Genomic DNA, 27,583 nt, shown 5'->3' with positions numbered 1-27,583 from the left:
GTATTGGCCTGATTTGAAAGATAAGGTTGCCGGTTTGGCGTTAGCACAAAGTCCATATGGAGGTAGTAGCTCAATAGCTACAGATATCTTGCGAGAGGGACAGCTTGGTGATTATGTGAATTTACGAAAGCTAATGCAGATTGTGATCCGTCAAGTGATTAAGGTATGTAAGGAGTGAGTGCGTCCATGTGACTATCTGGTGTTAACGAAAACAACGGTAAAGAAAAATAATTTTTTCATTGTTCCGGAGTCATTTTCATGTTGAGATTTCTTGCCTCTGTTATTGTATTTTCTTTCAGCTCCTGTATTCGTCGTTGTCAGACGACCCTTCTGAAGCAGATGCTTCTCAAGTTTGTGAAGCTCTTTTGGCATTGCTTGTCAAAGCTGGGCAGAACAAGAGACGCGATAATGGGACGAAAGATGAATGAGGCTTTTATATCCTTGCAGGGTATGGTGCTCAGTTTTGTGTAAATTTGTGTGCCGCTCAGCGAATAGTTTTCGAGGTTTTCCATTTTTCCGTCTTATTCTTTTGATTCAATCGTAGGAAAGTTGAAGGCCTGCTAGGCATGGACATGGGAACACAAGACAGTGTAGAAGCGCGTGCTCGTTTGTTTTGTTCTGTTCTGTTTAACCGTGGTAAAAAGAAATGATATTGAAAAGTGCTCAACTGCTTTATTATTTACTCTTGTATTAAACTACCAACGATCAAAATGGTAGAATTTAAAGATCACAGCTCATATTACAAATCACTTTTCTTTGGATGTTATAAAGCTTGGTTACATATTGTAGCGAACTTGAAGACCCTAAAGTCTGTTAGAATTATATATTTTGTTGGTTAATGAAGTGCCTATAAAATATTATTTAGGGTTTGGGTGAGGGACTTCTAAATTTAAAGTCATTTCTCACATGCCTTTTGTAATGTTTTTTTTTTTTTAATAAACGATATTATCTACACTAAAAGTCTAAAAGAGAGGGATGCGCTTGGCCTTACAATGGGCTAGCAATAATGTGATTTAAATTTGCCTTTGGCGATAATCGAACCGATGACCTCTCACTTACAAGTGAAGAGAAATATTATTAGACCGTAGTACTATATGACATATGCCTTTTGTAATGTTACGCGGTGCACTTTTATTCCTTTGTATCCAATCCATTTTTTCATCACTATGCCTAACTTTTTTAAAATTTGAAAGTTTCTCACCCAAACATTAATGTTAAGTCATTTTGTGAAATCAAGTGAACCAAGCAACGGTCTAGGTTTTTTGGCAAAAAAATGAAAAAATAAAAAATGTTACTGTTAGACCCATATCAAAATCTAGGCTGTTGGATTTCAATTTTTTTGTAATCCAATAGCCCAGATTAATTAAGTTAATAAAAAATTACTAAAAATATAGAAAAATAATATATATATATATATATTTATTTATTTATAAATACCTAACTATTATCTTCCACCTTACACCACATTTCAAAATTTTCAAAACTTTCGACTAATCTTTCTCTCAAAGTTTTCATACACTTTTGTTTACAAAAAAGTGGCTAATGAAGCATGTTCGAATTGGTCGGCCATTGAAGATGTTATGTTGTGGGAATGTTGGGTTCAAGCCACTCATGACCTGATTACGGCTAATGAGATGCACTTGCGAGAAGTTTGGAAGACGGTTCATACCTTGTTTTCTGGGAAGCTTGGCCCTATAAGAACAGATCAATCTCTTCAATGTCATTGGAAAACACTTAACCAATTGCTTACTTATTGCAGAGACGCCCTTGCTCAATCTACTTCTAATCTTCGAAGTGGTGAAAATTTAGTGGATCGGGCGACAATATTTTATTTATTCATTTATTTATTTGTATTACACCCAACCCAAATTGACATTATTAGTTTGATTATAATATTGTCTTCACCCACATTTTATAGACACTTCAAGCACAAGATTCCTACAATGCAAAAAACAAAAACAAATTATTCAACTATCAGGAATGTTGTCAAAGAGTATCCCAATTTCAGAATTGTGCTAGCCAGTCCAGAAGTTGTCATGAATGACATCCCTCTACACTCTCTGCCAGAAGTAGACTTGCATTAACAGGAAGGCAACACATTTGAAGTGCCTGAAGTGATCCCTAAAGGAGTGTCATAACCGACTTATTATTCACTCAGGCCTCAAGGTAACAATGTTGCAAAGAAAAAAAGGGAGGTCTTCCAGGAGTGATTGTACAAAACATATGGAAGAACTTGCTCACCAAAGTGAACTGAACTTGGTGTGGGTTGTGGCTAGAGAACAAGTTAGAGTTGCGGCTATTAAGAGACGCGAAACGACTATTGAGAGACGTGATGTGGTTACTGAGAGACAAAGAGAGCTACTTAGGCAAGAAAATGGATGCTTAGAGAAGAAAGGATGACTCAACAAGATTGTGAAATTATGAACAAACCTTTAGAAAGAATGTCTTCAAATTCTAAATATTTTGGACATTGAAAACAACAGACGTGCTAAAGAGGCATGCAAGAGACGATGGAACAAGTGGAGGGGGTCCTAGCACCACAAAATGTTATGGTGATTACTAGGGAATTTGTTATAAAATCGGATCCCATAATTTTCCCTTCCCTTTGGGTGGTAATTTCGTACTTATATAATTTGGTATTTATTTAATCTAATACTTTATTCAATTTAGTACTTTATTTAATTTGGTACTTTATGTAATTTTATATTTTTCGTATTTATTTAGTTTGGTACTTTATTTAAACTAAGAGCATCTTTATTCAAACAACATAACATAACAAATAAAATTATAAACACACTCCGAATAAACTTAAAAAAAAAACTAAATAAATTACAAAAGCACACCAAATAAACTTAGAAAATTACACCAAATAAAATTACAAAAACACATCAGATAAACTTTAAAAAAAAACACCAAATAAACTTAAGAAAGAAAAAAACACCAAATAAGCTAAGAGCTTTTTTCTTCCACCACAAGCTTGATTTAAGTTTCTTCACCTTGTTTCATCTTATCGGAAATCTATCCACAAAATTCTTACACAACCATGACACATGGCTACGAAATTCATTAAAAATCTACCCATAAAAATTGTTCTTTCGGATAATGACAGGTGATGTAATGAGATTGGTTAAAATTTTATCCGAAATTAAAAAAAAATTTATTTAAAAAAAATAATTAATAATATTTTAATACGAATTGCCTGAGTTATTTAGTTTAGGGGTGAAAATGCACTTGAACAGTTACTATTCATTAAAGGTAGTTATTGTTCACTTAGAGGGATTTTTTTTTTGGAACAAACAATATTTTCTATACTAAAATGGAGGGGGGGTGGGCTTAGTCTCACGATGGGCTAGCAATAATGTGGTTCAAATTCGCTTTTGGCGAGAATCGAATTTAAGACCTCTCACTTACAAGTGAAGATGAATATCATTTGACCGCAGTACTAAATGGCAAAAACTAATGATATTATCTACACTAAAGGGGTGTGAGAGTAGGTTAAGCCACATAAGGGCATGCAATAATGGGTTCAAATTCGTCTTTGGCGAGAATCGCACTTAAGATCTCTCGCTTACAATTGAAGATAAATATTACTAGACCGTAGTATTAAGTAGTCACTTGAAATGATTGAATTACCTTTTGTTGAGGGGGCTTTAAGGGTGGAAGTGCTTAGGGTGGAGTTGCTATCCTCTCCAGATCCATTTTGTGGGGATCTTAGGGATCTCCACATCCTAGGCGTTCATCGTACATCATATGATCAGTTTTTGTCAGATAATGTTTGTGTTTAATTTTAAATAAAAAAAATCAAATAATTTCTAACTATACGATAGACAATAAGTTGATTAAAATATAAGAATCTTAGAATTCTCATAAAATGGATCTAGATGGAATCCAATTCCGAGTTGCTCAGTTTCATCACGCAGAGCGATGGTGAAACCGATCAAATAATCCCCCGTGCTTACCGCACCACCTACAACCCCACGCCCAACCAATCACCCCTCACACTCTCACAAAGAACCAATTCTCCCTTTGATATTTTAAATACCCAAAACACCCTTCTACATTCACAGAATTCCACGCTGCCGTTCTACTTCTCAAATATTCTTGCACGATTTACAAAACCATAAAAAAGTCATTTTATATTATATTTTTGTTCTGTCTGTGTGTGTTGGGGGATTCCAGTCTCAGCCGAGAACGAGAGAGATCAAATGGATCAAAATTTCTCAACAATCTTAAGATTAAGATATTAGGGTTTTGAGTTGGGGTTGTGGAATTTGAATTAGGGCTTGAGAATTTGGGGATTGAGAGAGCAGAAAAGGAAAAGGAACTGTCTTATTTATTGGGAAAATTTATTAGGGCTTTTTCCAGCTAGGGTTTGTGCTGGAGTTTATAGGGTTTGATGGTGTGCCTGCCTAGCTGTTGTATAAAAGGGGTTGATTGAATTGGGGCCGTTTTCGTTTTGTGGGGGTGTGTCTGATGTAATGTGGGTGGAAGTGTTTGCGGGGGGAGTTTCTTTCTAGGGTTTCCAATGGGGAGCACAGGTGAGTCTGATCGAAAAAGGCGTCACTTTAGCTCCATATCTCCCATGGCTGCTACTGCTAAGAAGCAGCCCGTTTTGCCCATTTATGACGACAAAAAGGTGAGGTCTTTTGTGCTTGTATTTGCTTCTAGTTGCTCATATGTTTCTTCTTAGTTTGAATTGGAGGTTTCGTATTTGGATTATTTGTATTTGTTGTTTTGCTGGTTGAGTTTGCCTGATGATTTGAACAATTCGTGGTCTAATAGTTGATGAAGGTTTATGGTACACCATTGAAACTTATCAATTGATTTTAGATTGTGAAATTTTACTACTTTGTCGGATTGAATTGTTTTGTATATGAATAGGGTGGCACTTTACTGCTTAGTCTTCGCAGTTTTTCAGTCTCTGGTTTTTTGTCCCAACTATTTGCGGTGATTTTATGCATTTCAGTTGTACCTAGAGTTTATGCAGCTAGGGATGGAAATTGTAGACAATACTGTTTGAGCCCTAGACAAAATTAACGAGTCAAGGTTGCTCTTATTGGCTCCATCTCGGGGATGTAACCCATTTATGTTAAGAATAGATCAATTGAGCTAGTGTCAAACACAATAGCAAGACTCTAAGCGAAAGACAAGTTTGGCTGGTATCATTTGAAGGTTTTTTTCCTTCTCTGTATTGAATAAACCCTTGTAAAGATTTTCTTGGTTACTAATATCTGAATTGGGTGCATCTTTATTTTGTTAAGGATATGGGAGAGATTATAGTTGATTTTAGAGGGTGGTTAATGAAATGTGTGTTGACTCGAAGACTATTCGATTGTTAATTAGGTTGGCTTGATATAAAATCATCAAACACAGATTAGGGTAGAGTCTATGACTGAATACATCCTCCTTTAAAGATGATGTGTGCACTCCATATGTTCTAACTTTTGTTTTCCTTGTCAATTATCATTTCTAAGTTAAAGTGGTTGGGCTATGATATATGATAGGCTTCGAGATAGAAGAAAATAAGTGAGAAGTTATATAGTACTTATTTGAAAATAATCTAAATTTCAGACATTTCTTTGAAATTCATATGAAACATGAATGTCAAATTCCCTTCAAATCTATCCCCTTTTGGGGAGAAAGTTACCAAATGAGCCAAATGCTCTTGTCAATCAGCTATTCAAGTGATGTAAGATCTATGCATATCTTCCTTTCACTTCCCATATCAAAACTTATAGACATTTTTGCTGGCATACATATGATCACCTAGCTGTATTATATATATATACACACACACACACACACATGTAATCTTCTTGTTTTGAACTTATGTTATATTTTTTGACTTGTAGCTTGACGTTAAACTCCTGCAATATCAAATTCAGAAGCTATCACAGAACTTAGAAACTCAGAAGCTGGAGCACTCTATTCTTGAGAATAAATTTTCTCAAATGAAGGACAAACAAAAGGCATATGATTCCACATTAACAGTGGTCAATAAGTCTTGGGAAGAGGTAGGACACCCTGTGTTGATTGTTCTCTATTTCTTCTTGTCTGTTATGATCCTGTCTTCTTTGGTGTTATGGTTATGGTACTCTATATTGATTGTGGGAAATTGACCATATGCTTTTTTACAATAGATGGTTAATGACTTGGAATCTTGTTCCATCCGTTTAAGAGAATCGAACAATCTGAAAGATGCTGAAGACATTTCCATCAGGGATGGTGAGGATCAAACTTATGTTCAATGTCGCGGTACTAGTTATGATGAAAAATCTTAGTTAATTCTAGCTTTAGCTTCTTGAAGTTTGTGTGTGTATATAATATATTAAACTTGGTAGTAGGTGCAAAAGTTCTGAGTTAACTAATGGGTTCTTTTCATGATTGTTGCATATCGACATGGATACGTCATTTTAAGTTAATGTTTGAATTCTGTATACTGTTATTCTTTTCATCAGAAATTATGAAAATGTTCTTCATCCTGCTGTCCAATTTTTCTGTATGATGTTTTTGGGTTGGTTCATCTGTGCTCATCTTTAATATTTCTGTACCACCCTTTAGGCATCAACTGAAAGCCACAAGTTGATATGATTTTAATACACCGTCAGATCTATTTAATTTTTAAAGCACTAGATGGTTTTGCTTGCTCTATTGCTCATAAAAGTCCCCTGCTCCACTCTGAGTTTTTAGTTATTTACCATTCTATTTCTTCTTTTCATCTATATGTTGGAATTCAATGATATCCCTGAGCTTGAGAATGTTTATGGGGATTTGAATGTATACCTTTTGACCTAGTAATAGTTGTATGATTGTTCAAATGTACTTGCTGAAAAGGCTGCCTTGTATTTTTTTTGTTAGATGGTGCTCCGTCTGCATTGCAGGATGCTTTTCTTGACCGCCTTTCACAAGCAGATGCGACTGAAAGTTCATGTTCATGTAAAAGTTTTAATCAGATGGAAGAAGATAGAGGGACTACCATTGAAAAGACTAAGAATATTGTAGGTAATGTCATAGCTGCAATTGACAACCAGTGGCGTGTGAAGGATGCATTGCGTGATGCACTTTTAAAAGTGCTTCCAGAAGATGGTTAGACTTTAGATTAGATGTCTTTCAAACGTCATATGTTATGATCCAGTTCCTTTCAAACTTACTCCTCATACATCTGTATACTGCTTCTTTTGGTAGGCACAAGTAGGCAGAAGACATCAACTGACTTTAAAAATGAAGTTAAGAACTTGAGATTGGCCTTTATCGATGTGTTTTTCAAGCATAGAATGTTGGCAAGGGAATTGCAGAGCGATTGTGACTTGGAAGCAAAACATAAAGCTGAGCTTAAACGTTTGAAATGTAAATTCTTACATCTATTGTGTTATATAGCTTTTTATGAACCTTGTTAGATTATTTGCCAGATATTTTTGTAATATTTTCCCTTGTTTGCTCTATTTCTTATATATATATATATTTTGGATCAAGAAGGGGTAGGGTGGGTGGGTTATGCATTGATTATTAATGTTGTCCCTCGTGGGTAGTCTCTCTTCAGGATGTAAGAGTCTAATAATCCACCTGGGTTGGTATCCTCTCCTCCCTACAATGAGGGTTTCTCTCTCTGAGCGTTTTGACTTGTGTATTTTCTTAAGCTGCAGAATTCTCCATATTTTCTTGCACTTCTTTATTAATGTACATATGTTTCCCACAAAAAAAATGTCGCTCAATCACCTGCCCTTAATACAGTAGAAAGGAAGAATCTTTGGATGGTGGCAGATTTTCATGGTCTGATAGGCCAAGGGATGTTCTGAAAGTCGGTTATGTTTTCATTGTATTTTGAAGGGGAATTAGAAACCGCAGCTGATGAATTAAAAGACATTGATCGTCAACTAGACACTATTAAGCCACAGAAAAATGCTGCAAAAGGCACAGCTTTCCCACTTCCAAATATTGGGAACAAGCATGTGGATAGAGTCAGAGATAAGCAAAAAGATCTGCAAGATATGGAGTCTACTCTCAAGAATCTAATGGTATTGTGATGGCTTCTCTCTCCTTGATTGACTACTGAAAACTTATACTGGGTGGGGGTAAGCTTATCAACTGATTACATTCTGCAGGACCAAGCTTCATCTCGGCTAATGGACATCAAAGGCCTTCATGAAGAAAGGATAAAAATATTACAGAAGTTATCTAGTTTGCAGGTTATTTTACTGTGCTACTATTGTCATTTTCTATGTCAATGCAAGTCCAACTTTACTCTTCACTTCTTGTCATTTTTTTTAGTTCATATTCAGTCATTTTACTAAAATTGGGATAATTTTATTCACAGAACATGCTTAAAATTGTAGAGTGTATTTCTTCTTCCCAAGCTTATCTCTTGGTGAGAGATCAAATAGAAAAGTCAAAGTCAGAAGTCTTCGAGTGCCAGGCGTTATTTGAGAAACTACAGGTGGTAACTGGTCGGTAGTTTCAGTTACACCTTTAACTGTAATTTTTTTTTTTGAAAGTTTAGTGTCATAATGCTGATTGTTTCTTTTGCCTTGGAATAGACTGAGAACGATAATCTTTTGTGGAAGGAGAGGGAACTTAATGTCAAGAGTGACATTGCTGATGTTTTTCAAAGATCTTCTGCAGTTGTTGAATCTAGAATTTCTGATTTGGGGATAGAAATACAGAAACAGATTGAGGAAAGAAAATTGATTGAAGCCAAGCTGGAAGAGGCTTCAAGAGAACCAGGTTTGAGGATATCTGATTCTTTTCTTTTAACTGAGGAAGACTTGCATTTGTTCACAGTATACATGCTGAAATTATGTTCTCTATTTCAGGAAGAAAAGAAATCATTAAAGAATTTAAATCCTTGGTTTCTTCATTTCCTGAGAAAATGGGTTCCATGCAAGGTCAATTACGTAAATACAAAGAGGCTGCTTCTGACTTTCATTCTTTAAAGGCTGATGTGCAGTCTCTTTCCAGCATCCTTGATAGGAAGGTGGGTATTTCTATTATGCAGTGAGATTCTTGGTTGAATTGAAAGAGGTTAAACTCTTGCCTTTCTAAACAGGTGAGAGAGTGTGGGACTTTGTCTGCCAGATCCAAAGATCAAGACACTGAGATACAAAAGTTGAATGCTGTGGTATGTGTTTCTTGATCCTGTGACTGAATTTATGTTCAGATGAGCACCAGGTGGAAGTCTTGACCTGGGATTTTGTAAAGCTTTTTCATGTATGGGGAACACTTTTAGGTAGCCTATATTATTGAATAAAACAAAATGAGTCATCTCTGAGCAATTGTGTAGGATCTGTCTCTATTTTCTTTTTTAATCCATTTGAAGATTTTTTTTTACGCTTTGACTGTTATGTTAAGTTGAATATATCTAGATTAGTCTGCTGTTGGGAATAATTTTTTTGTTTGGATTATGGGCTTTCTGTGTTTTTAAAACGGAGTGCTCATGGCAGACTTCATATCCGTCTTATTTTGTAGATTTCTTGTTTAGAAGTCCTGATTATAGAAATATGTACCTTCCACTTGTATCGAGAGAAAGTAATTTTGAAAGTCGAATGGAATCATTTGGTGGCAATCCTCATCAAATTTGTTTGTTCTTTTATGTTATTTCTATTAGAAAGATGGAGACCTAGTTCTTCAATATATGAATTGCAGCATATGTCTGGAAAAACCCACCTTGTCATCCCAAAGAGAAAAGTTTAGCAATTATGAAAGGCAACAGATTCTGTGGCCACCCTTTGAGAAAAAGGGTAGCAACTATGGGAAACTATTTCAATTGAAAGTTCTTCTATCCAAATAGAAAAGTGATGTATATATGCATACACACAATTTTATTTTCCTGCTCCCCATTGAGTAGTTTATCCATGCTCACCGAGTATTACGACCAAAATCCGGAGACTAATAGTTGATAACTATAATTTTTGTATTCAATGGCTTATGGAAGATGATGAGAACACATATAATATAGTTATGTCTGGTAAACTTGTTGAGTTCCTAATGTACGGTTTAAATGAAGTAAAAATAAAAGTTGAGGTGCTTGGCATTTATTCATAGTACAGGGGCTATAATCCTTCTGTTCAGAACATATTATAAACTCTGTTTCCCTTGCATGGACGCATATGTCCATGTTAGACAGCCACACGCATGAAATAGTTGCATCTGTTCATAGTATTAAATATCAGTGGCTCTCAGATTATAAATTTGCTTTGTACTTTTTCGCTCTCATGTGATTTGTTTAGATCAATTTTTCATTTCCCTCATTTATTTGGTGTAGGTCCAAGATTTAAAGGAATGTGACTCAGAGTTAAATCTGATTTTGGAAATGTATAGAAATGAGTTGACTGATTCAAGGTGAGGCGCATTTACTAATTTTTGGTTATTTAGTTATTCACAACTTCAATTTTGCATATGGTGCAAAGAATGACATTTGAACCATCTACTCAGTGTATCAAGGCTTTTTGAAATGTGCTTCTATTTTCTGGTTTAAATCGTTTCTGTTATCATTACAAATTTTGTGAAGTGTGCAGCAGGGGTTTTACTTAATTAATTACAAGTGAATTTTTGAGATCTCATGTTCTAGTTCACTTGCATAGTGCTGTCTTTAATTCAATAGTGTTATAACTCAACTGTATTAATTTAGTTCCGTAAATTAATGTGATAGCTGATTTTCTTGTCATGTGTTGTTTTTGTTGTGCAAATGTAATATGTGCTTTGTGTGTGGTTTTTTTTTTTTTCTATTCACAGGGATGTCTTGGAATCTAGAGATTCAGAATGCAGGGCATGGGCTCGTGTTGAAAGTTTGAAGTCCTCTCTTGATGAACGCAACTTGGAATTACGAGTCAAGACAGCAAATGAAGCTGAGGCCATTTCTCAACAAAGGCTAGCTGCTGCTGAGGCTAAAATTGCTGACTTGAGACAGAAATTTGAAGCTTCCAAAAGGTTACACTATTTCTGATGCTGGCCAAAAAAGATAGTATGAATGAGGAGAGACACATTGAACCAGTATTCCACCTATAAGATGTGTCAAAGAATACGAAATGCAGTTAAAAAACACATAACCCTCTAGTCTAGAGAAATCAAAGAAAATGGTCACATTCAACAAGAAAGGGCACTCTTTAAGTCATTAGAAACCGAGACCCAAAACAATTCCCAAAACCAATCCTTTATTTTTTTTTAAATCAATTTCCAAATTTATGCATAAACATCCTGATATTTCTTTCTAGACAAACCATCCAGAACATTACCATTACACCAGTCCCATAAAACTCTCATCTTTTTTGTCTCCATTAAAAGAACAATAGTTCTCTTCTCTGTGAATAGCTATGGGCATTTATGATTAATTACCCAACTTCAAGCAAAAGGAGCATTGGGTTAATTACCCAATTTCAAAATAAAATAAAATAAAATATAATAAAATTTTGGCTAATGTCATGTTTTTGGTACAAGAGAAATGTTAGGATATTTAAAGGGGTTTTTTTTTTAATTTTTAATTTTGTAACTAAGGTAACCTAAGCCTTTGGTCTTATGGTTGGAATTTAACTGGTTGCATGGATGAAGAATTCCACTCTCTATCTCTCTTCAATTTCTAAGATTTTGATTAACAAAATACGATTTGAGAGCTCTCTCTCTTTAAGTTACTTTCCCTAATGATTCCCTTTAATTTTTATTTATTTATATATTTATTACTAGTGGAATCTCAACGAGCTAAAATAAGGATTTGGTATGTTTGTTAAATGCCAAAATGATTCACTTTGAACCATCATACTTGATTTGAAACATGGGAATAATTGTTCATAATTCAATTCAGCCCTCATTCAAAAAATGATTGATTGTTGCAAGCCACTCATGGGATTAACAATTTTTTGCTGCTGTCACACTTGTGTGACACTCCTTCATATGGGCTTAAAACCAGATTGTAACAGTTATTGAAACATGAAGGAATTATAGATTATGTGTAGTTTTTTTATGGTAACGAGTACACTATTGTTTAGGCTGCTTCTTGTTCTCCATTTGACATGACTATTACTTAGAGGAATTTTGATTTTTCCTTCTCTTGGCATATCAGGAATATTTTGAGACTTTCTGATATTTTGAAATCCAAAAATGAAGAAAATGAGGCATACTTATCCGAAATTGAGGTTAGTGCTCTTCATTATTATATGCAGATGAGATTTTTTTCATTTGTCATCGGATGGTTCTGACATTTTATTTTGCTTTTTCTTCAGACTATTGGACAGTCATATGATGATAGGCAAACTCAAAACCAACATCTACTGCAGCAAATTACTGAGAGAGATGACTATAACATTAAGGTGATTGACTCGCCATTTTCTTATGTCTGAAGGTTTCTGAGGTGGTGTATATTTTACATGCTGTAATACCGAAAGGAAAAAAGATAAACTCACAGGCATCAGTCCACATGCGGCATGCTAAATTGTTGAATGATTATAAATATGTTCTAATATTTGGTTTTATTTGTGGCTCTCCTTGCAGCTTGTTTTAGAGGGGGTAAGAGCAAGACAACAGCAGAATGCTGTACTCATGGACAAACGCAAAATGGAGAGGGAGATTCAACTAGGCAATCATTCTCTTAATTTCTACAACATGAAAGCAGCTCGAATTGAAGAACAGGTATATTTTAATCTTCTGTAAAACTTTAGTATAAATGCATGTGGAGTTAAGTTAAACTAATTGTTCGATTCTTCCTTTACAGTTGAAAATATGCAAAAATCATATTCAGAAAGTAGCAGAAGATAAGTTGCAAAAACAAATTACGTTGGAAAATACTCGAAAGAGAGTGTTAGAAGTCCGAAGGCAATCTCAGCAGTTATGGGAGGCGTTAGACGCATCACAATCTAAAGTTGAGAAAAGTCACAATGGTCTGTCAGATCTGCAGTTGGAACTTGAGAGGGAAAGGTATAGTGGATGTTCTGCTCCCATTCCTGCCAATCTTTTTATATTGGTGGTGTCAACTCGTATTTTGTTGTTCAATAGGTTTGAAAAGAGAAGAAAAGAGGAGGAATTGGAAGTTTTAAAAAGGAAGGCTTCAAGGCTTCGAGCACAGACAGAGGGTTCATCAATTGTTGAAAGGCTTCAACAGGAACTTGGAGAATACAAGGAGATACTGAAGTGTGATGTCTGCCTTGACAGGACAAAACAGGTATTAGCTGAATCATCTTCTATTTATTCTTTATTTAGTGTTTTCATTTCAACAATTCTTAGATTTTTGGTGGTGAAAATGTCTAAATATCAATATTTCGAGCTGAAAATGTCCAAATATCAGATCCTAGTCAGGTTAATATGTGGAGCAACTAGGAAAATGTGAAGGTCGGTCTGACTTCAGGTTGAAATTTCATAATGGCATACAATAGAAAATTGATTTTCAAAAATTTTGGTAGAAAGTAAAGAACAAGGGCGTTGAATGATACATGAAGCATTGCAAACTGTGGATTTAATTTTAAGCGAAGGCAACTTGTACGAAAAATGTAACGCATTAATTTTCATTTGTGGTTTTAAATATTTTTGCTATTTATTTCCTCTTCCACCGTCCTTATCTTTCGAAAGTGGAATTGTTAAAATTCAGATGCTTATCAGTGGTCAGTCGGTCATAGAAATTTCATGTTACCATATTCAACATTGTCATCATTGTTATTTTGGTGTCTGTGGCACAGCACTTAGTTTCTTTTCTTTATCTCAATGCTAGGTTGTCATTACAAAATGCTATCACTTGTTCTGCAACCCTTGTGTGAAAAAAGTACTTGAAACTCGACAGAGGAAGTGCCCGAGGTGTTTCATGAGCTTTGGGCCTAATGATGTAAAACCCGTATACATCTAAAAGGAGACGGATGAAACTTCTATGAGACTTTTATGAGACGTGCATCGTGCATGCAAGACAGTGCAAATAATCCGAGACTTGAATTATGGATTCCTGCAGCCTCAAATGTAATTCTTATATTAGTAAAAATTAGAAAAGCCTTGTTTAGAAGAGTAGCTCGCCCTTCCGCTCATCGATCAGTACAAACAACCTTAGTTTTGCTGGTTCTGCTTCTAGGATGTTAATATGACTCAGTTTTTCAGTGCAGTATAAACTCTTTTTGGTTTTGACCTTTTTAACTGGTTGGAGCCCTATAATCTTTCACCTTATCGTCAGATTGTGTCGGGGAATTGAAGTCCTCCTATTTGTACCGGTGGTCGGTGTTTATTTATACCCGAGGGTTTCGTTTCTGCTGAAAAGAGATGCAGCTGTAATCCGAGCTCTCTGGCTGTACAGATTTTAGTTTTGGGAGGTCTCAAAAGTAGCCTTGTTTTTGCAGTTGAATTTGACATTTGCTCAAAGCAGTTGGTATGTAAATGTTGTTGAGGTTGATTGTTCATTTGGCTATATAAATGCAATGACGGTCTTGGGTTTGTTCATTAAATTTTCTTATTGTTCACCATTTCTTCTTTGTACGTTCGGTTCAAGCCTCAAGCCTTCGGAGAGCGGAGTGATTTTTGCATTTTCTTTTCCATGCACTTTTTGCACTTGGTATTTGATTGAATAAATCAATACTGGTGCTATTCATACACCATTTTTATCTTTCATACATCCTTTAATTTTTGGCCGTCAGATCAAATGAATTGTAGATGACCAAGGGATAAAAATTAAGGAAAACTAATGAAAAGAGCTTGAAAACTTTGAGTTTTAATGATAAGGACAAAATAAAGGGTAAAGTGAATAGTACCATGATTGACTTTTTAGTGTAAAAATGTGGTTTTTCGTTAAAGTGAACAGTACCGGGTGCTTTTCGTTAAAGTTCCCTAAAAATTAACAAGGGGTGTGCGGATGGCACCACCCTAAGTCAAAGGAGGTCATGGTACGTAGGGGACAACAATGGAGGCATGCAGATGAAAAAAGAGCAGTCCGGAAATTACTTTCAATCGAAAATTCATTTGGAAGTTTAGAACGATTAGCAGAGATTAATATTAACGGATTCTTTAACAGAGTTGAACGGCAAGGACAACATTAATGACGAAAGCAAAATAAATTGAGTTTGAAATATAAGGGATTAAACTGATGAGTTGACAAAATTGAACAAACCTCAAGTAAATTCAGATTGCATTGCAAGCAAGGTTCTAGGCGGTAGCACAAGTCGGGTGGGCGGTTAGGGGTCTTGCGTTTAGGAGACGAGGTGAGGTCTAGACGTTGTTATTTTATTTTAATTAAATTTAGGATATAATATATTTGTAAGATAATATATAAACACTGTATAGTACTAAAATATATTGAAAGCATGGAGAACTAACATATGATGAGTATCTATCTAAATATCCAACAAATCATTTACAATTTATTAACAACATAAAATATACAATAAAAATTATCTATTTCTTCTCTAAGTGATTACGAGTGACAACACTAAACCATTTTCTTAAATAAAACAAAAAAGTCAAAAACCACCTAGCCTGCCTAGACTGATGTAGCTCCCTAGCACACTTATATCCACCTAGACATGCTAGGTAAGGCATAGGCTAGTTGTGGTGCCCTTTTTGATTTTTTAAACGCCTAGGAATTAATCATGACAGTGATCAGCTACATAGTGCCTAGAGCAAAGCTTTTTAGAAAACTGATTGCAAGTTGTCAATTGTCCTTGAAGTTAGGGTATCCCTCTTTAACTCATCCCTAGTACAAAACTATGGGGTGTATTCAATTAGAATTTTAAGATATTTCGATTCTTTTCACAAATTCAGGGATATTCAATCAAGATTAGTGATTCTTTGAAAGTGTAGGTGTATTCAATCAAGATTTTTTTTTAATAAAAAAAATTATAACATTCTAGGTGTATCCAATTAGAAATTGATTTTAAAGGATTTTAAAAATTTTGAAAAATTCAAAGAAATTTGAATTTTAAGCCTTCTCAAATCTCATCTCTTTCCATGAGAATTTGAGGGAATTCACTCAAAAATTTAGATATAATTTCTAAAAATCAATTAAACTCCATCAAAATCTTGAATTTATAAATCCATTGAAATATCTAAAAAAATCCAATTGAATGCAACACCTAAGCTTGTCTTAAAAAACAAAAAAAAATCTCATCACAAGGGACGGTAGCATAAAACGTTGAATCTGCGGTTGCCTTACTCTATTCGCTTATGCACCTGAGATATATTTCAAGGGATGTGATATCCACACATCCTATTTTACCTCTCACACACTTTTTTAATTTTTGGCCGTCGGATCGGATGAATTGAAGAAGATCAACAGACGTTAATTATCAAGGGATGTGTGAGAAGTAAAATGAGGTGTGTGGATAGCACACCCCTATTTCAAAGGGCATGTTAGAAATTCTGTGAAAATGTCAAGACAAAAGATCATATCTATGTTACTCATACGTTGCTTTCTTTAAATTCTTCTCCTGGCAGTTAAATTTACGTTTTTCGTTTATTCATATTTCTCGTCATTACACTGTACTTGTAACCTATATCTGATCTATATAAGACACTTGTAACTCAAGTAACTATAAGCGAGGGTTTGGTGGGTTAAAATCTCTCGTCTCTTACATCACTTGCTTTGGAAAATCCCTCCATGGCAAGAGATTAGTAGCTCAGTTAGTTAGGAATAGGCTTAACTTTATTTTGATTTCACTTTATTTTCTGTAACTCAAAAGTCATAATTTTACTTCTTGAAACTAAAATTCATCATTCCACTTTGACTTTTGAATTCTCTCTCCTCCTTGCAACTTATAGGTCCCTTCCTGAAACATCTATGAGAGCAAACACACAATAATACTATGTCACATGTGCAATAGATTTGATAATAAATCTTCATTACGCATTAACATTTAACAATAAAATAATATTAAATTTAAAAGAAATTGAAGAGATTAAAAAAAATAAAAAAGAAATCGATTAGCCTGCCGCATTCAAATTAAACTTATATAAGAAGTTAACAAATCTAAAGTAATATGAAGCGAATTTTGAGTTTTATATAAATGGCTTTCAAGTTCCGGAGAGCACAATGAGATCAAAATCGAGTTTCCAAGAATAAAGTGAAACGAACTTTGAGTTTCAGACAATAAAATGATGATTTTTAAGTTACAGCAAAGTCAAATTAGCGTATATATCAATAATCGTTTGTATAAAAAATAACATGCGGTACTCAAAAAAATAAAAAATAAAAAAAATGAATACATGCATAATTGATGGTATTGATTCAGAATTTAAAATTAGAAAAATATAAATAGAGGAAATCCCTTCCATTCTATTATATATACGGTGTCGTAAATACTTCCCACGCACGAATAGACGGCACAACCACGCACGCAATCTCTTCTCCTTCTTCTCCCCCAATACTCTCCCTCTCCCTCTCCCTCTGTTGCCGGACGCCGAACGCTGAAGCTTGAGCAAAGCAGCGAGTTCGATTATTTTCCAAGGGAAAAAAGAGAAAAAGAAAGTAAGAAGGGGGCGGAGATGGTTCTGTCACAGAAGCTGCACGAGGCGTTCAAAGGAACGGTGGAGAAAATCACAGGTCCCCGCACCGTCTCCGCCTTCAAAGAAAAAGGCGTTCTCAGCGTCTCCGAGTTCGTCACAGCTGGCGATAACCTCGTCTCTAAGTGCCCCACCTGGTCCTGGTATCCAAATTCCCTTTTTTTTTCTCTCAATTTTTTTTTAATTTTATTTTCAATTTCCATTTTTTTTATTTATTATTTCTCTCAAATTCTCTGAAATTCGAGGTTTGATTCATTGTTTAATCAGATGAAGTTACAGAAAGATGATAAATTCTGTCTATAATTCTTGTTTCGATTCGTGTTGTGTTAGGGAATCTGGCGAGCCGAGCAAGAGGAAGGCGTACTTACCATCGGAGAAACAGTATTTGATTACTAGAAATGGTACAGTGACATCAAATTGCGCTATAGATTTACAATCCTTTTCTTGCATTGACTATAATGTTCAAACATAAGAGGTAAAGATAGTGTGTGCTTTTTCCCTCTTTTCCTTTTCGTTTTAATCATTGATCATAATGGACCATTAACAGTCACCTATATAGCATTGATCGTAGTTGACCATTAACAGTCACCTATCTAGCGGTCCTCTACACGGTTTTTGTAAATGAAAGAAAACCAAAGAAGGGAAATTTTTGTCTTCCAAAAAGTTAAAAACTTAGCTCAAGCAAGCCAATTAGTTTTCATAATCTTCACTGAGTTAAGAATCATATGGCCTAACTGCCCATTATTGTGTGTCCGCTCGTGTGCTGCTCTCAATTTGTGCATGTGTGAAGACACTTGCCTCTTTTTGTGCTTCACATCTAAGCTCTATGAAACTGCTGCTATTACTTGTTCCCCGTACCTTTTTGGATAATTTGTTTATTTTTATTCAGTGCCGTGCTTACGAAGGGCTGCATATTTGGAAGAGGAGTATGAAGCTGCTGGTATGGAAGTTCTTCTTGATAATGAAGATAATGATGGCTGGTTGGCAACCCATGGGAAGCCAAAGGGTAGGTTACTTCCGTTAAAAGTGAACATCAATAATTTCGCAGAACCGTTTACTCAGACTGTTTCTTGTCTTTTTAAGATACAAGTGGTGAGGTGGAAAACTTACCCTCCATTGAAAGTTTAGAAATCAGCAAGAATAGGGATGTGAAATCGGTCCCCTCGCATGTTGGAGTGGAAGATGAAGATGATATTCCGGACATGGCTGACTTTGAAGAAGCTGACAACATTGAGATTGATCCTGTAAGTGTTTAGTTGGTGTGAAAAGATAGTTCTTATCTCTTTAAACCCTCATTGCTATGATGTGTATAGACCACGAAAATGATGCTCCATCGATTTAGTATATCATGTATGGTGGTTATATTGCAGGGAACATATCTTATTGCTCATGAACCTGACGATGACAATATTTTACGAACCCGAACATATGATGTCAGCATCACGTAAGATTGTTGTTCTCTTTTAACTTTTTACCAGGCCCAACATTTTCCTTATATTAAACTTAGTAGCAGATTTCTTTTTGGAGAAACAGTTGTTTTTCATTTCAAATTCTATGATAATGAAGTATGGCTTTCAGGATAGTTAAATTATAAGGCAATTTAAGATCACTTCAGTTTGTTGGTCTGTGTAGTTTATTTAAAGTTGGCATCAATGACTTTATTTATGTTGCTCACTTACAGATATGATAAATATTACCAGACTCCTCGAGTGTGGCTTACTGGGTATGATGAGGTTAGTTTCAGTAACTAGCAATTATTTTTTCTGAATGGTTCTATGATTGTCAAGAATTTATGTCATTGGTATTCAACTTGAGGCAATTAAAGTTTTGCATTTTCAGAATATTCTCCATCCCAATTTATCAAGCTGGAGCCTGAATTTTGAGCTTATGAAAATAAGTGAATAAGAAAGACTTCTGAAAGAGGTCGAAATTACAATAGGGGTGAATAAGCTATCACCAAATATACAAAAATTGTTGGCATCCAACTAACATTAAGGGACAACTAAGGGAGAACAATCATCTCAAGAAACAGCAGTCACCCAATTCACAAGAAACAAAAACGTTTAATTTCAGATGGTGGTTCCTAGCTTGACTTATAGAGCCAAACACATACTCCAATGTAATAAACACAGAGTGCTGTTTTCTATGATCATGTGCCTGAATTTTTGTTTTATTTTTATGTTTTGTTTGAGAAAGAGACTATGTTATTGAAAATGACAATAAAACAACAAAGAGAAAAACAAGTGGTCAAGAAGACCACTGGGAAATTAAGAAAAAGAACAGTGGTAGATATTGCAAAATAGTGCAGATATAGCAAATGTAGTTGTTGGAGACCACGTTGTTCCAGAAGAGAGACAAAATTGCCAACTAAATGAGCTGATAGCCTAGCTGGAGTGTCCCTAAGCCAACATCAAGCTTGAGTAGTAAAGGATGCATAAAAGCCAGTTACGCCCATATTAACTTTATGGGCTCACTTTGGTTTGTATTCACCTTTTTGCTTGCTCACACCATAAGGGATATATTGCTTTTAAATGTGGGTAAATAATATATACATGTTTTGCAAGAAACTCATTCCTCTCCTTGTTTTCTATGGCTCTTGGTGATCAATAGGGTTAGGCTTGGTATCTCTTTTAGTACAGTTGAGATTTAAATAATTAAAGAAGATCCAGTTCATCCTAAGAAGATAAAGATAAGAAGTAAATAATGAATGTTAAAAAAGTGCCAGTGGCTTGTTTCTGTTCTAGCTGTGTTGAGGTAACTGATTCTGTATGTTTCCCCAATCCTGGGCATACCTTCACCTTGGGATCTGGCTTATTGCTTGTTAAAATGTACGATGATTTTTTATTTTTATTTTTATTTTATTTTTATGGTTACAGGTTTTTAAGACTTAGTTCATTTTATATTTGTGTGGGAATCTGAATTTGTCTGGTTGTTTGTTCTCTGAAATTTAATTTTCATTGATATAGACTTGTAGGACTGATTACTCCTTTGTAATGTTCTTAGTCAAGGATGCTTTTACAAGCAGAGCTCGTACTTGAAGATGTCAGTCAAGATCATGCACGCAAAACTGTGAGTTGATGTCTCGGAATCAGATTATTCCTTGCTTGTAGAATTAGAATCTGTCTTCCATGGATTCCAAATTATTTGTTCATGGATATACAGTTATACCTATACATAAATTCAAAAGGTGGAGAGGGGGTGGAGTATATTTCATGGTTCTTTGTCGTCTCTACTTGACTCTATTTTGATTGTCATTAATGTGAAACCGTGCCTTGAAGAGGCCACATCAAGAGGGGGTGGTACCTCACATCACAAGGCACAATGTTTGTTGATTATGCTTGTAAAGCCATGATTTATTGAAGTTACATTTTTGAGGCTATGAATTTGTTATTTAATCCTCAACTTCCCTAGGTAGTCCATTCGAACTCCGGAAAGTGATGAAGGCTTCATCCAGATTGTTGTGTTTTTCTTTCTTGTTTTAGTTTTTATTTCTTGTACTTCTTTCAAGGCAGAGAAGTTTTCTATGTGTAAATTGTAATTGTGAGAAGAAAAGGAAAAACTTCGGATGATTGTGTTTGACGGTTGATTATTTGGACACAGGTAACTATTGAGGATCATCCCCACTTGTCTGGAAAGCATGCATCTGTACATCCATGCCGACATGGGGCTGTGATGAAAAAAATTATTGATGTGCTAATGTCACGTGGAGTGGAACCAGAAGTTGATAAGTACTTTTCTCTCTTGCCTCACCCATTTTGTATGCATTTATACACTCTTAGGCTAATTGTTATCATATGATGATTTTATTTAATTAGGTTATCACCCAGGGCTAAATTGAGCTTGTTGGATAGTTGCAATTTTAATTTCCCAATAAAAATGTCTTATAATAGTGCATCATCAATCTTGGAGTTTTCCTCCATGTTACGTGAATATGTCAATGAACACGTGTTCACTAGTGCGTGTTTTGAGCCATTTGCAAACCTTGCCTGTATTGATGCTGGGATGTAGCTGAATCACTAGGGATGTGGCTTATCAATTGACGATGTTTTAATCTAAATTATCAATTTTTTGAGACATAAATTGATGGAGGAATCTTTTTCTCTATTATAAGTTTCCTTACATGTGCCTTCGCCCATGAGCGGTAGGTCTCGGGTTCGAGACTTGGGAGCAGCCTCTCCATAAATGGGGGTAAGGCTAGCCGACATTCACCTCTCCCAGACCCTGCGTAAAGCGAGAGCTTTTGTGCACTGGGTACGACCTTTATAAGTTTCCTTACATGTCATGTTCCAGTTGGGATATTCCCACCTATTAGTTGTCAGATATGCATCGTACAGTAACGCTTATGCCATGTTTTACTCGACCAGTACCTTGAATAGTTAATGGACAACATTCTTATCATTGTAAATTTCTGTGTTGTAGGTACCTATTCTTATTCTTGAAATTTGTTGCCTCTGTAATTCCAACTATCGAATATGATTATACGATGGACTTTGATCTCGGCAGCTCCAGCAGTTAGCAACTTTGCAGAGGTAAATCTAGACTAGTAAAAGGATTTTATTGTTCTCCAGTATGAGTGAAGTAATGCTGGGATTGTTCAAACTGTTCTCCCACTAAACTGTGTAGCAGTCGACGACTTATTATATTAGTATTTCTATAAAAACATATTTTTGCCAGTCGGGTTTTAAAAGTTCATTGATAAGTCTGTTCCGCTACCTGTTTCAAGTTGCTCATGGAAATGTACTCTCCAAAGGAAACACTTTGTGTGGCGCATCGTCAATGATAGTATATGATGCTTTAAAAGACTGATCTAGAGATGCTGGACTGCTGTTTGGTTATGAACTGGATTTTTTGCGGGATTTCCGCCTGCGGTATGTTATTTATAAACGTACTGAATCTAATTTTTGGAATTTCAGGGTATCGTATATGCACTCGGTCGTTGTCATAGATTGGCGTTGGAAGTTAAGATGCTGCCATTTAGACTACTGCTGTATTGTACGTATCCTCAAAACAATCTGCTACGATCGCATTACGTTTGACTGCTTGTACAGATGGCTAAATTGTTTATGTGAAATTCTCTTAGGTGTTTGTTGATATGTGTTGCACTGCATAATTTTCCGTCTATTGTTTGATAGATTTGGATCCAACACATTGCACAAAACAGTATATAACATCCGACTTTTCTAATTTTACCTATCCTGCTCTTGCATTTTAATATTTGTCAATTGAGAACAAATTAGAAACTCTTCTCAAAAGCCGAGTCTAGTTGCGTGGGCTTGAAGTGATTGATGTGTGGGTAAAAGAGTTCTAAACTAGTCCCCACTTTTTTATGTATGAGGTCACTTAGACCAACTCTTGTGGTTGGGATTAAAACCTAAATTTTTAGTTCAGAAAATTTAGATTTTAGCTTAGAAATAGTTTTTATCCTTTAATGATATTTGGCCTTTTTTGGTAATTTTTTTAAATAAAATTTTATGTAGATTATTAAAATTAAAATAAACATTTTAACCTAAAAATATTAAATTTTGATAAATAATGAAAAATTCAAATCACTAAATTACCTCATTTTACATATATGCACCGCATGAAAGAACATGAAAAAATACACAACCTACCATATCCTTAAGCACAAATGCACAGGGGGATATAAAGGAAAAAAAAATGAAGAATTGTATGACTATGGCGAATGCATCTATCGTCATTAATGCATAAATAAAGATACCAATTAGTAGTGATCGAATTCCTTCTATGGTTTCATATGATAAACCTGTACGAATATTACCTACTTGCTTGCCCACGCTGATCAGACAGAAAGCCTTCCTTTACTACCACTGACTGGAGATCAGATTGTTACCAGAGAAATGAATGACTATAGGCACAAAACTGGCTTTTTACCCTTTCTTTGCCTTGCTAGCTGAAAAGATCTGTTCTTTGCTTGACCATATGGAGGAAAACAACCTTCTACTTGGCCTTTGTACCAGGTCCTTGGACTTCTAGTCGGTTTTTCTTTTAGGCAGCTGTTCACCGTAGACCCTTGCTGACTAAATTGGTGTCTCCTACACAGGCGAGCTTTGTGCTTGGGCTCCCGCGGGCGGGCGGGCGGGCAGGGGGGGGGGGGCTTGTTTAAAACTCAAATTATGAACTTTAACCCAACCATTGAAGTAGGTCTTAAGCACGCTCGCAAACCTTCCTCTCAAGCCTCTTCGTGGCATTGAGAATTTAGAGAATTAGTCCATAAACTTTGCTCTAGTTTAGATTTTGAATCTAAAATCTATTAATTGAGGTCCTTGATTTAACAAAACGTAAGCTATTAGTTCTTGCTTTTAATTTTGTCAAAAAGTCTTAGTCTGATGATGCAGCATACATGTGGGTTTCAAATTTCCAATTTTATGACGCCACTGGAATATGAGGAGTTTGTAAATCACTCATTCCAAGTAGGAATTTGCTTGTAATGCTCATATAGTGCATTTTTAGTCGTTCGTATCTAACATTTTGTGATTCATTCTATACTCACTTATCTTAATCTGTCATCCAAAATAGCCAAGTTTTTAATATATATGATTAAGGTCCGAGGACACATGCTTTTGACATACGTTTTTGTATGGCCCAATACGCAATTTAGTCCAATATTGTCTCCTCAATCTCACGACCAACATTTAGTTGAATTAGACACTAATTGGCTTACCTGATCTGCTACCCACCACGTTTCAACAATTCAGAACCTTTACAATGGATGAGGATCCCATCCGGATCCAAATGGTGGGGATCCTAGGGATCCTCACATCCTAACCGTTCGTCGTATATTGTGCGGTTAGTTTTCGTCAGATACTATTTATGTTTAATTTTAAATAATAAAATTCAAATTATTTCTGATCGTACGATATACGATAAACGGTTAAAATGTGAAGATCCCTAAGATCCCTATCATTTGGATCCGGATGGGATCCTCATCCCTTTACAATTCTTCACGAATGACACGACAAATGCAATCAGCCTTCAGTCAATGAGATTTTCTATCGACCCCAATACTCCATCATATCGATGGTCCACATTATTATAAAACGAAAAAACAGTAATAGAGTTTGAAGTTGGGTTAACCTATTTTAAAATATTTAAAAATTTGAGAAAGGAGTTGCTATATGTTGACCTCTTGCTTAATATAACGAGATATTTACACTAACAGGTAAGAGATTCTAGCTAAACCATATAATGAATTTTTATTAATTAGGATAAATATAATGTATTTTTAATATTGTAAGTTCTAATTGATCTAAAACAAAAGTGTATTGTTTAAAGTTGTTACTTAGTACTATGTTTAGTGGTATTTCTCTTTATTGTTAAGTGAGAAGTCTTAGATTCGATTCTTGTCAAATGCGAATTAACTCATTGTAAGGCTAAATTCACACTCTTTCCCTGTAGATAATATCATTTGTTAAAAAAAAAGTATATTATTTAAGGTTAAAACAAATTCGTCAAACACTATCATCAACCACATTAGCTATCTAAAATTGCATTAAATTTATCTAATTTGGTTTGCTCACGTTTCATAAAAGATACCTTTCATTTTCTTGGCTAAAACAAAAAAAGTTTTGCATGTGGGGTTGTATGATGATTTCACACCAATAAGTGCTTAGAAATCCTTTATGTTTCGTGAATCAGTGCTATTAACACGTTCTTAGTCTCTCTCTCCTTCACCTAATACCAAGAATCTATGGTCATTCATTCTTAGAATTATTATTTTTATAAAACAAAAAAATTTAAATTTTCAATGTTTTAAGCTCAACAATTGATTTCAAATTCAAATGTAAAGACAATACATTTCTTAGACGTCACTTGTGACACAATCTAACATGTCACCGCCACTTAGTAATACAATTTAAGTGATATTTCTTTTTATTTGTAAGTGTGAGGTTTTATATTCGATTCTCGCTAAAGACAAATTTAAACCACATTATTGCTAGCCCATTGTATAGCTTAGCCTACTCTCCTACCTCCTTATTGTAGATAAAAGTTCCTCTAAGTGAACAATAATTGCCTTTAATAATTAATAACTGCCAAAATGGATCTCTCTAAATGAACAGTAATTACCTTTAATAAATAGTAATTACCAAAATAAATCTTCATCCCTAAATTGAACAGTCCGAACAATTCATATTAAAATCTTATTCATATTATATTATAATTGGCTCGTTGTATAGTTTTACAACATAGAGAGAAGTTATTTCTTATTACTTATGAGCACAACATGCCACGCACCCATGCATATCATAACACACATGGGGAAGTGACATCCACCATCATTCCTTTTATGTACAATCGATGAGCTTTTACTCTCTCCAGAGTCTAGATCTCTCCATTACAAAAGAGGAAAGCATGCATGCATCAAAAGCATACAAGTGTCTACTCATTAATTCAGCAAAAGCATTCTATGCATCTCATTCCAACTTTTGAAACAAAGAAATGAGATTGATTCCTTTCTCTTTGTAAACGTACTATATATATAGGGTAGTCTGATCCACAAGCATATTTTTACTTTTACATATTTTTTTAATTTGTAGTTCATGAATCCAATAAATTGAAAAAGAGCAATGACAACAAAATTAATAAATGTTTGTAAAAGATAAAAATGTACGTGTGAATATCCATAAACCAATTGGTTGATGATTTTGTGGTTAACTAATTAGTGAAATAATTAATCTGTCTCTTAAATATCGTTAGATTCTTCATGTCATGGGTAATCACTGTCTTTTTCCTTGTCCCCTCATGTTACTTTCTTTTTTTTTTTTTAGGTCCAACAAAGAAATTAGATTCTTCATGTTCCTAATTATTCATTGTCATCCTCGGACACAATGCCAGAGTACGTAAATTATATACATATGCAAAGCCAAATCATGAGACGCGTTGTCCACCCAATTCTATACACCATTATAGTTGGTTACAGAATAAGAGTCTAATGTCTTGCATTTATGAGTGTTTAGGTGTACAGTTTATGTGCTAATAGCGCCGCTACTACGTACCAAAATGGGTCATCGGAGAAGAATGAGAATCTATGTTGCTTTGATTCACTATTTAGAGCCCTTAACTGACGATCTCTTTACCACTCATTTTGCGGATTGTCACTTTGATGGGACAATCTTCCAGCTGGAGAAGATAAGAACGTCAATGTTCCTAAAGAACAGTGAATTGTTGTGAACGAACCCTACTATGTCTCATTTAGATCTATGCACCGCATAATCTGAAATTGCAGTGTGATACGTTCGAGATCTTCAGAGCATTGCTCAAAGCATGCCAGATGTTTTTACTTATCTAGCGAAAGTAACGAGATCACACACACCAGCTGCAAACATGCCTACAAAGATAGATGTGCCTTACGTATGTCGAAACATCGTGCCCAAAGGACGAGTAGTCCCTAAAGAATGGTTGGCCGCAACTGTGGGATGGCCTGGTACATTGGGAGATAACCAATCATCTACTCTTAACCAGAAGCATGGTAGACTCTTTGGTTCGAAAGATTCACAACCCCAAAAGATAAAAGAACAGAATAACCGAATCCTCCCATCGGTAACTTATCGATTCCAATCCATGAGGTTATTCTAGATTATGAAAGAATCTATAAAAGATGAATCCATCTCTCGAGAATTGAGAGATTTGGGTCCATTATGCTAACTTGAATGTACTTTGGAATCAGAATGAAATGATAGTCGACAACGCATTCGTATATGCAGTAGCTACTTATATCATGTTGAGCGATGGTATTGAACCTCGTTCCGTTGATGATATTCAGTTACCTACAAATGGATTTTCTCAAGGAAGCGTAATGAGAAGAATGAAATAGGGTGATATAAGGCACGCATCATGGCGCAAGGTCTTTCTCAACGCCTTGAGATTAATTATAGACAAACTTATTCATTTGCAATAGATGTTATGAAGTTTCGCCACCTTATCGGTTTTGTAGTTTCCAAAAACTAAATATGCAGTCGATGGTCTAGTTCATCCAGTTTTTCTAGACCTGGCAATCTGCTTACACGACCCGTTAACACGATACGTAAACGACACAAAAAAGGGGTTTCAAGTCAACACGATAGTTAATTGGGTCGTTATTGGGTCACACAATTAGAACCCGATAATAACGGGTCCT

General features: G+C 35.2%; 2 protein-coding genes across 5 annotated transcripts; both read left to right on the top strand.

Moving 5' to 3' along the window:
• Positions 1 to 3,969: 3,969 nt before the first annotated feature.
• Positions 3,970 to 14,402, top strand: LOC103428241 (E3 ubiquitin-protein ligase BRE1-like 1). 2 transcript variants are annotated; one of them, XM_070817253.1, is made up of 19 exons: positions 3,970 to 4,636; positions 5,853 to 6,014; positions 6,141 to 6,255; positions 6,859 to 7,086; positions 7,186 to 7,347; positions 7,828 to 8,015; positions 8,103 to 8,186; positions 8,315 to 8,434; positions 8,535 to 8,721; positions 8,811 to 8,971; positions 9,044 to 9,115; positions 10,259 to 10,335; positions 10,729 to 10,923; positions 12,050 to 12,122; positions 12,210 to 12,296; positions 12,478 to 12,615; positions 12,698 to 12,900; positions 12,979 to 13,144; positions 13,688 to 14,402. In XM_070817253.1, exons 1-19 carry the CDS (start codon positions 4,526 to 4,528, stop codon positions 13,817 to 13,819), a joined length of 2,661 nt encoding a protein of 886 aa, XP_070673354.1. In that variant the 5' UTR covers positions 3,970 to 4,525; the 3' UTR covers positions 13,820 to 14,402. The 2 variants fall into 2 exon arrangements, with proteins under 2 accessions (XP_070673354.1, XP_028949157.2); XM_029093324.2 differs by having other exon boundaries at positions 4,116 to 4,636; positions 6,141 to 6,225.
• A 2,824-nt stretch (positions 14,403 to 17,226) lies between these two features.
• On the top strand, positions 17,227 to 22,632 carry LOC103437339 (autophagy-related protein 3-like). 3 transcript variants are annotated; one of them, XM_008375813.4, is made up of 10 exons: positions 17,227 to 17,591; positions 17,779 to 17,849; positions 18,338 to 18,454; positions 18,532 to 18,692; positions 18,819 to 18,892; positions 19,130 to 19,181; positions 20,452 to 20,517; positions 21,049 to 21,176; positions 21,868 to 21,977; positions 22,362 to 22,632. In XM_008375813.4, the coding sequence occupies exons 1-9, from the start codon at positions 17,431 to 17,433 to the stop codon at positions 21,962 to 21,964; spliced, it is 927 nt and encodes a 308-aa protein (XP_008374035.2). In that variant the 5' UTR covers positions 17,227 to 17,430; the 3' UTR covers positions 21,965 to 21,977; positions 22,362 to 22,632.
• The last annotated feature ends 4,951 nt before the right edge of the window (positions 22,633 to 27,583 follow it).

Source organism: Malus domestica, chromosome 02 (genome assembly GCF_042453785.1).
Source record: "Malus domestica chromosome 02, GDT2T_hap1".
Taxonomy (NCBI): Eukaryota; Viridiplantae; Streptophyta; class Magnoliopsida; order Rosales; family Rosaceae; genus Malus; species Malus domestica.
The sequence above is the reverse complement of the archived record's forward strand: the minus strand, read 5'-3'. Positions and strand labels throughout refer to the sequence as shown.

Coding starts and splice junctions, on each gene's coding strand:
- LOC103428241 (XM_070817253.1), top strand. CDS start 4,526: ATGGGGAGCACAGGTGAGTCTGATCGAAAAAGGCGTCACTTTAGCTCC. Junction 6,015..6,140: donor TCAATAAGTCTTGGGAAGAG/GTAGGACACCCT, acceptor TTTTTACAATAG/ATGGTTAATGACTTGGAATC. Junction 6,256..6,858: donor AACTTATGTTCAATGTCGCG/GTACTAGTTATG, acceptor TTTTTTTGTTAG/ATGGTGCTCCGTCTGCATTG.
- LOC103437339 (XM_008375813.4), top strand. CDS start 17,431: ATGGTTCTGTCACAGAAGCTGCACGAGGCGTTCAAAGGAACGGTGGAG. Junction 18,893..19,129: donor ACATATGATGTCAGCATCAC/GTAAGATTGTTG, acceptor GCTCACTTACAG/ATATGATAAATATTACCAGA. Junction 20,518..21,048: donor AAGATCATGCACGCAAAACT/GTGAGTTGATGT, acceptor ATTTGGACACAG/GTAACTATTGAGGATCATCC.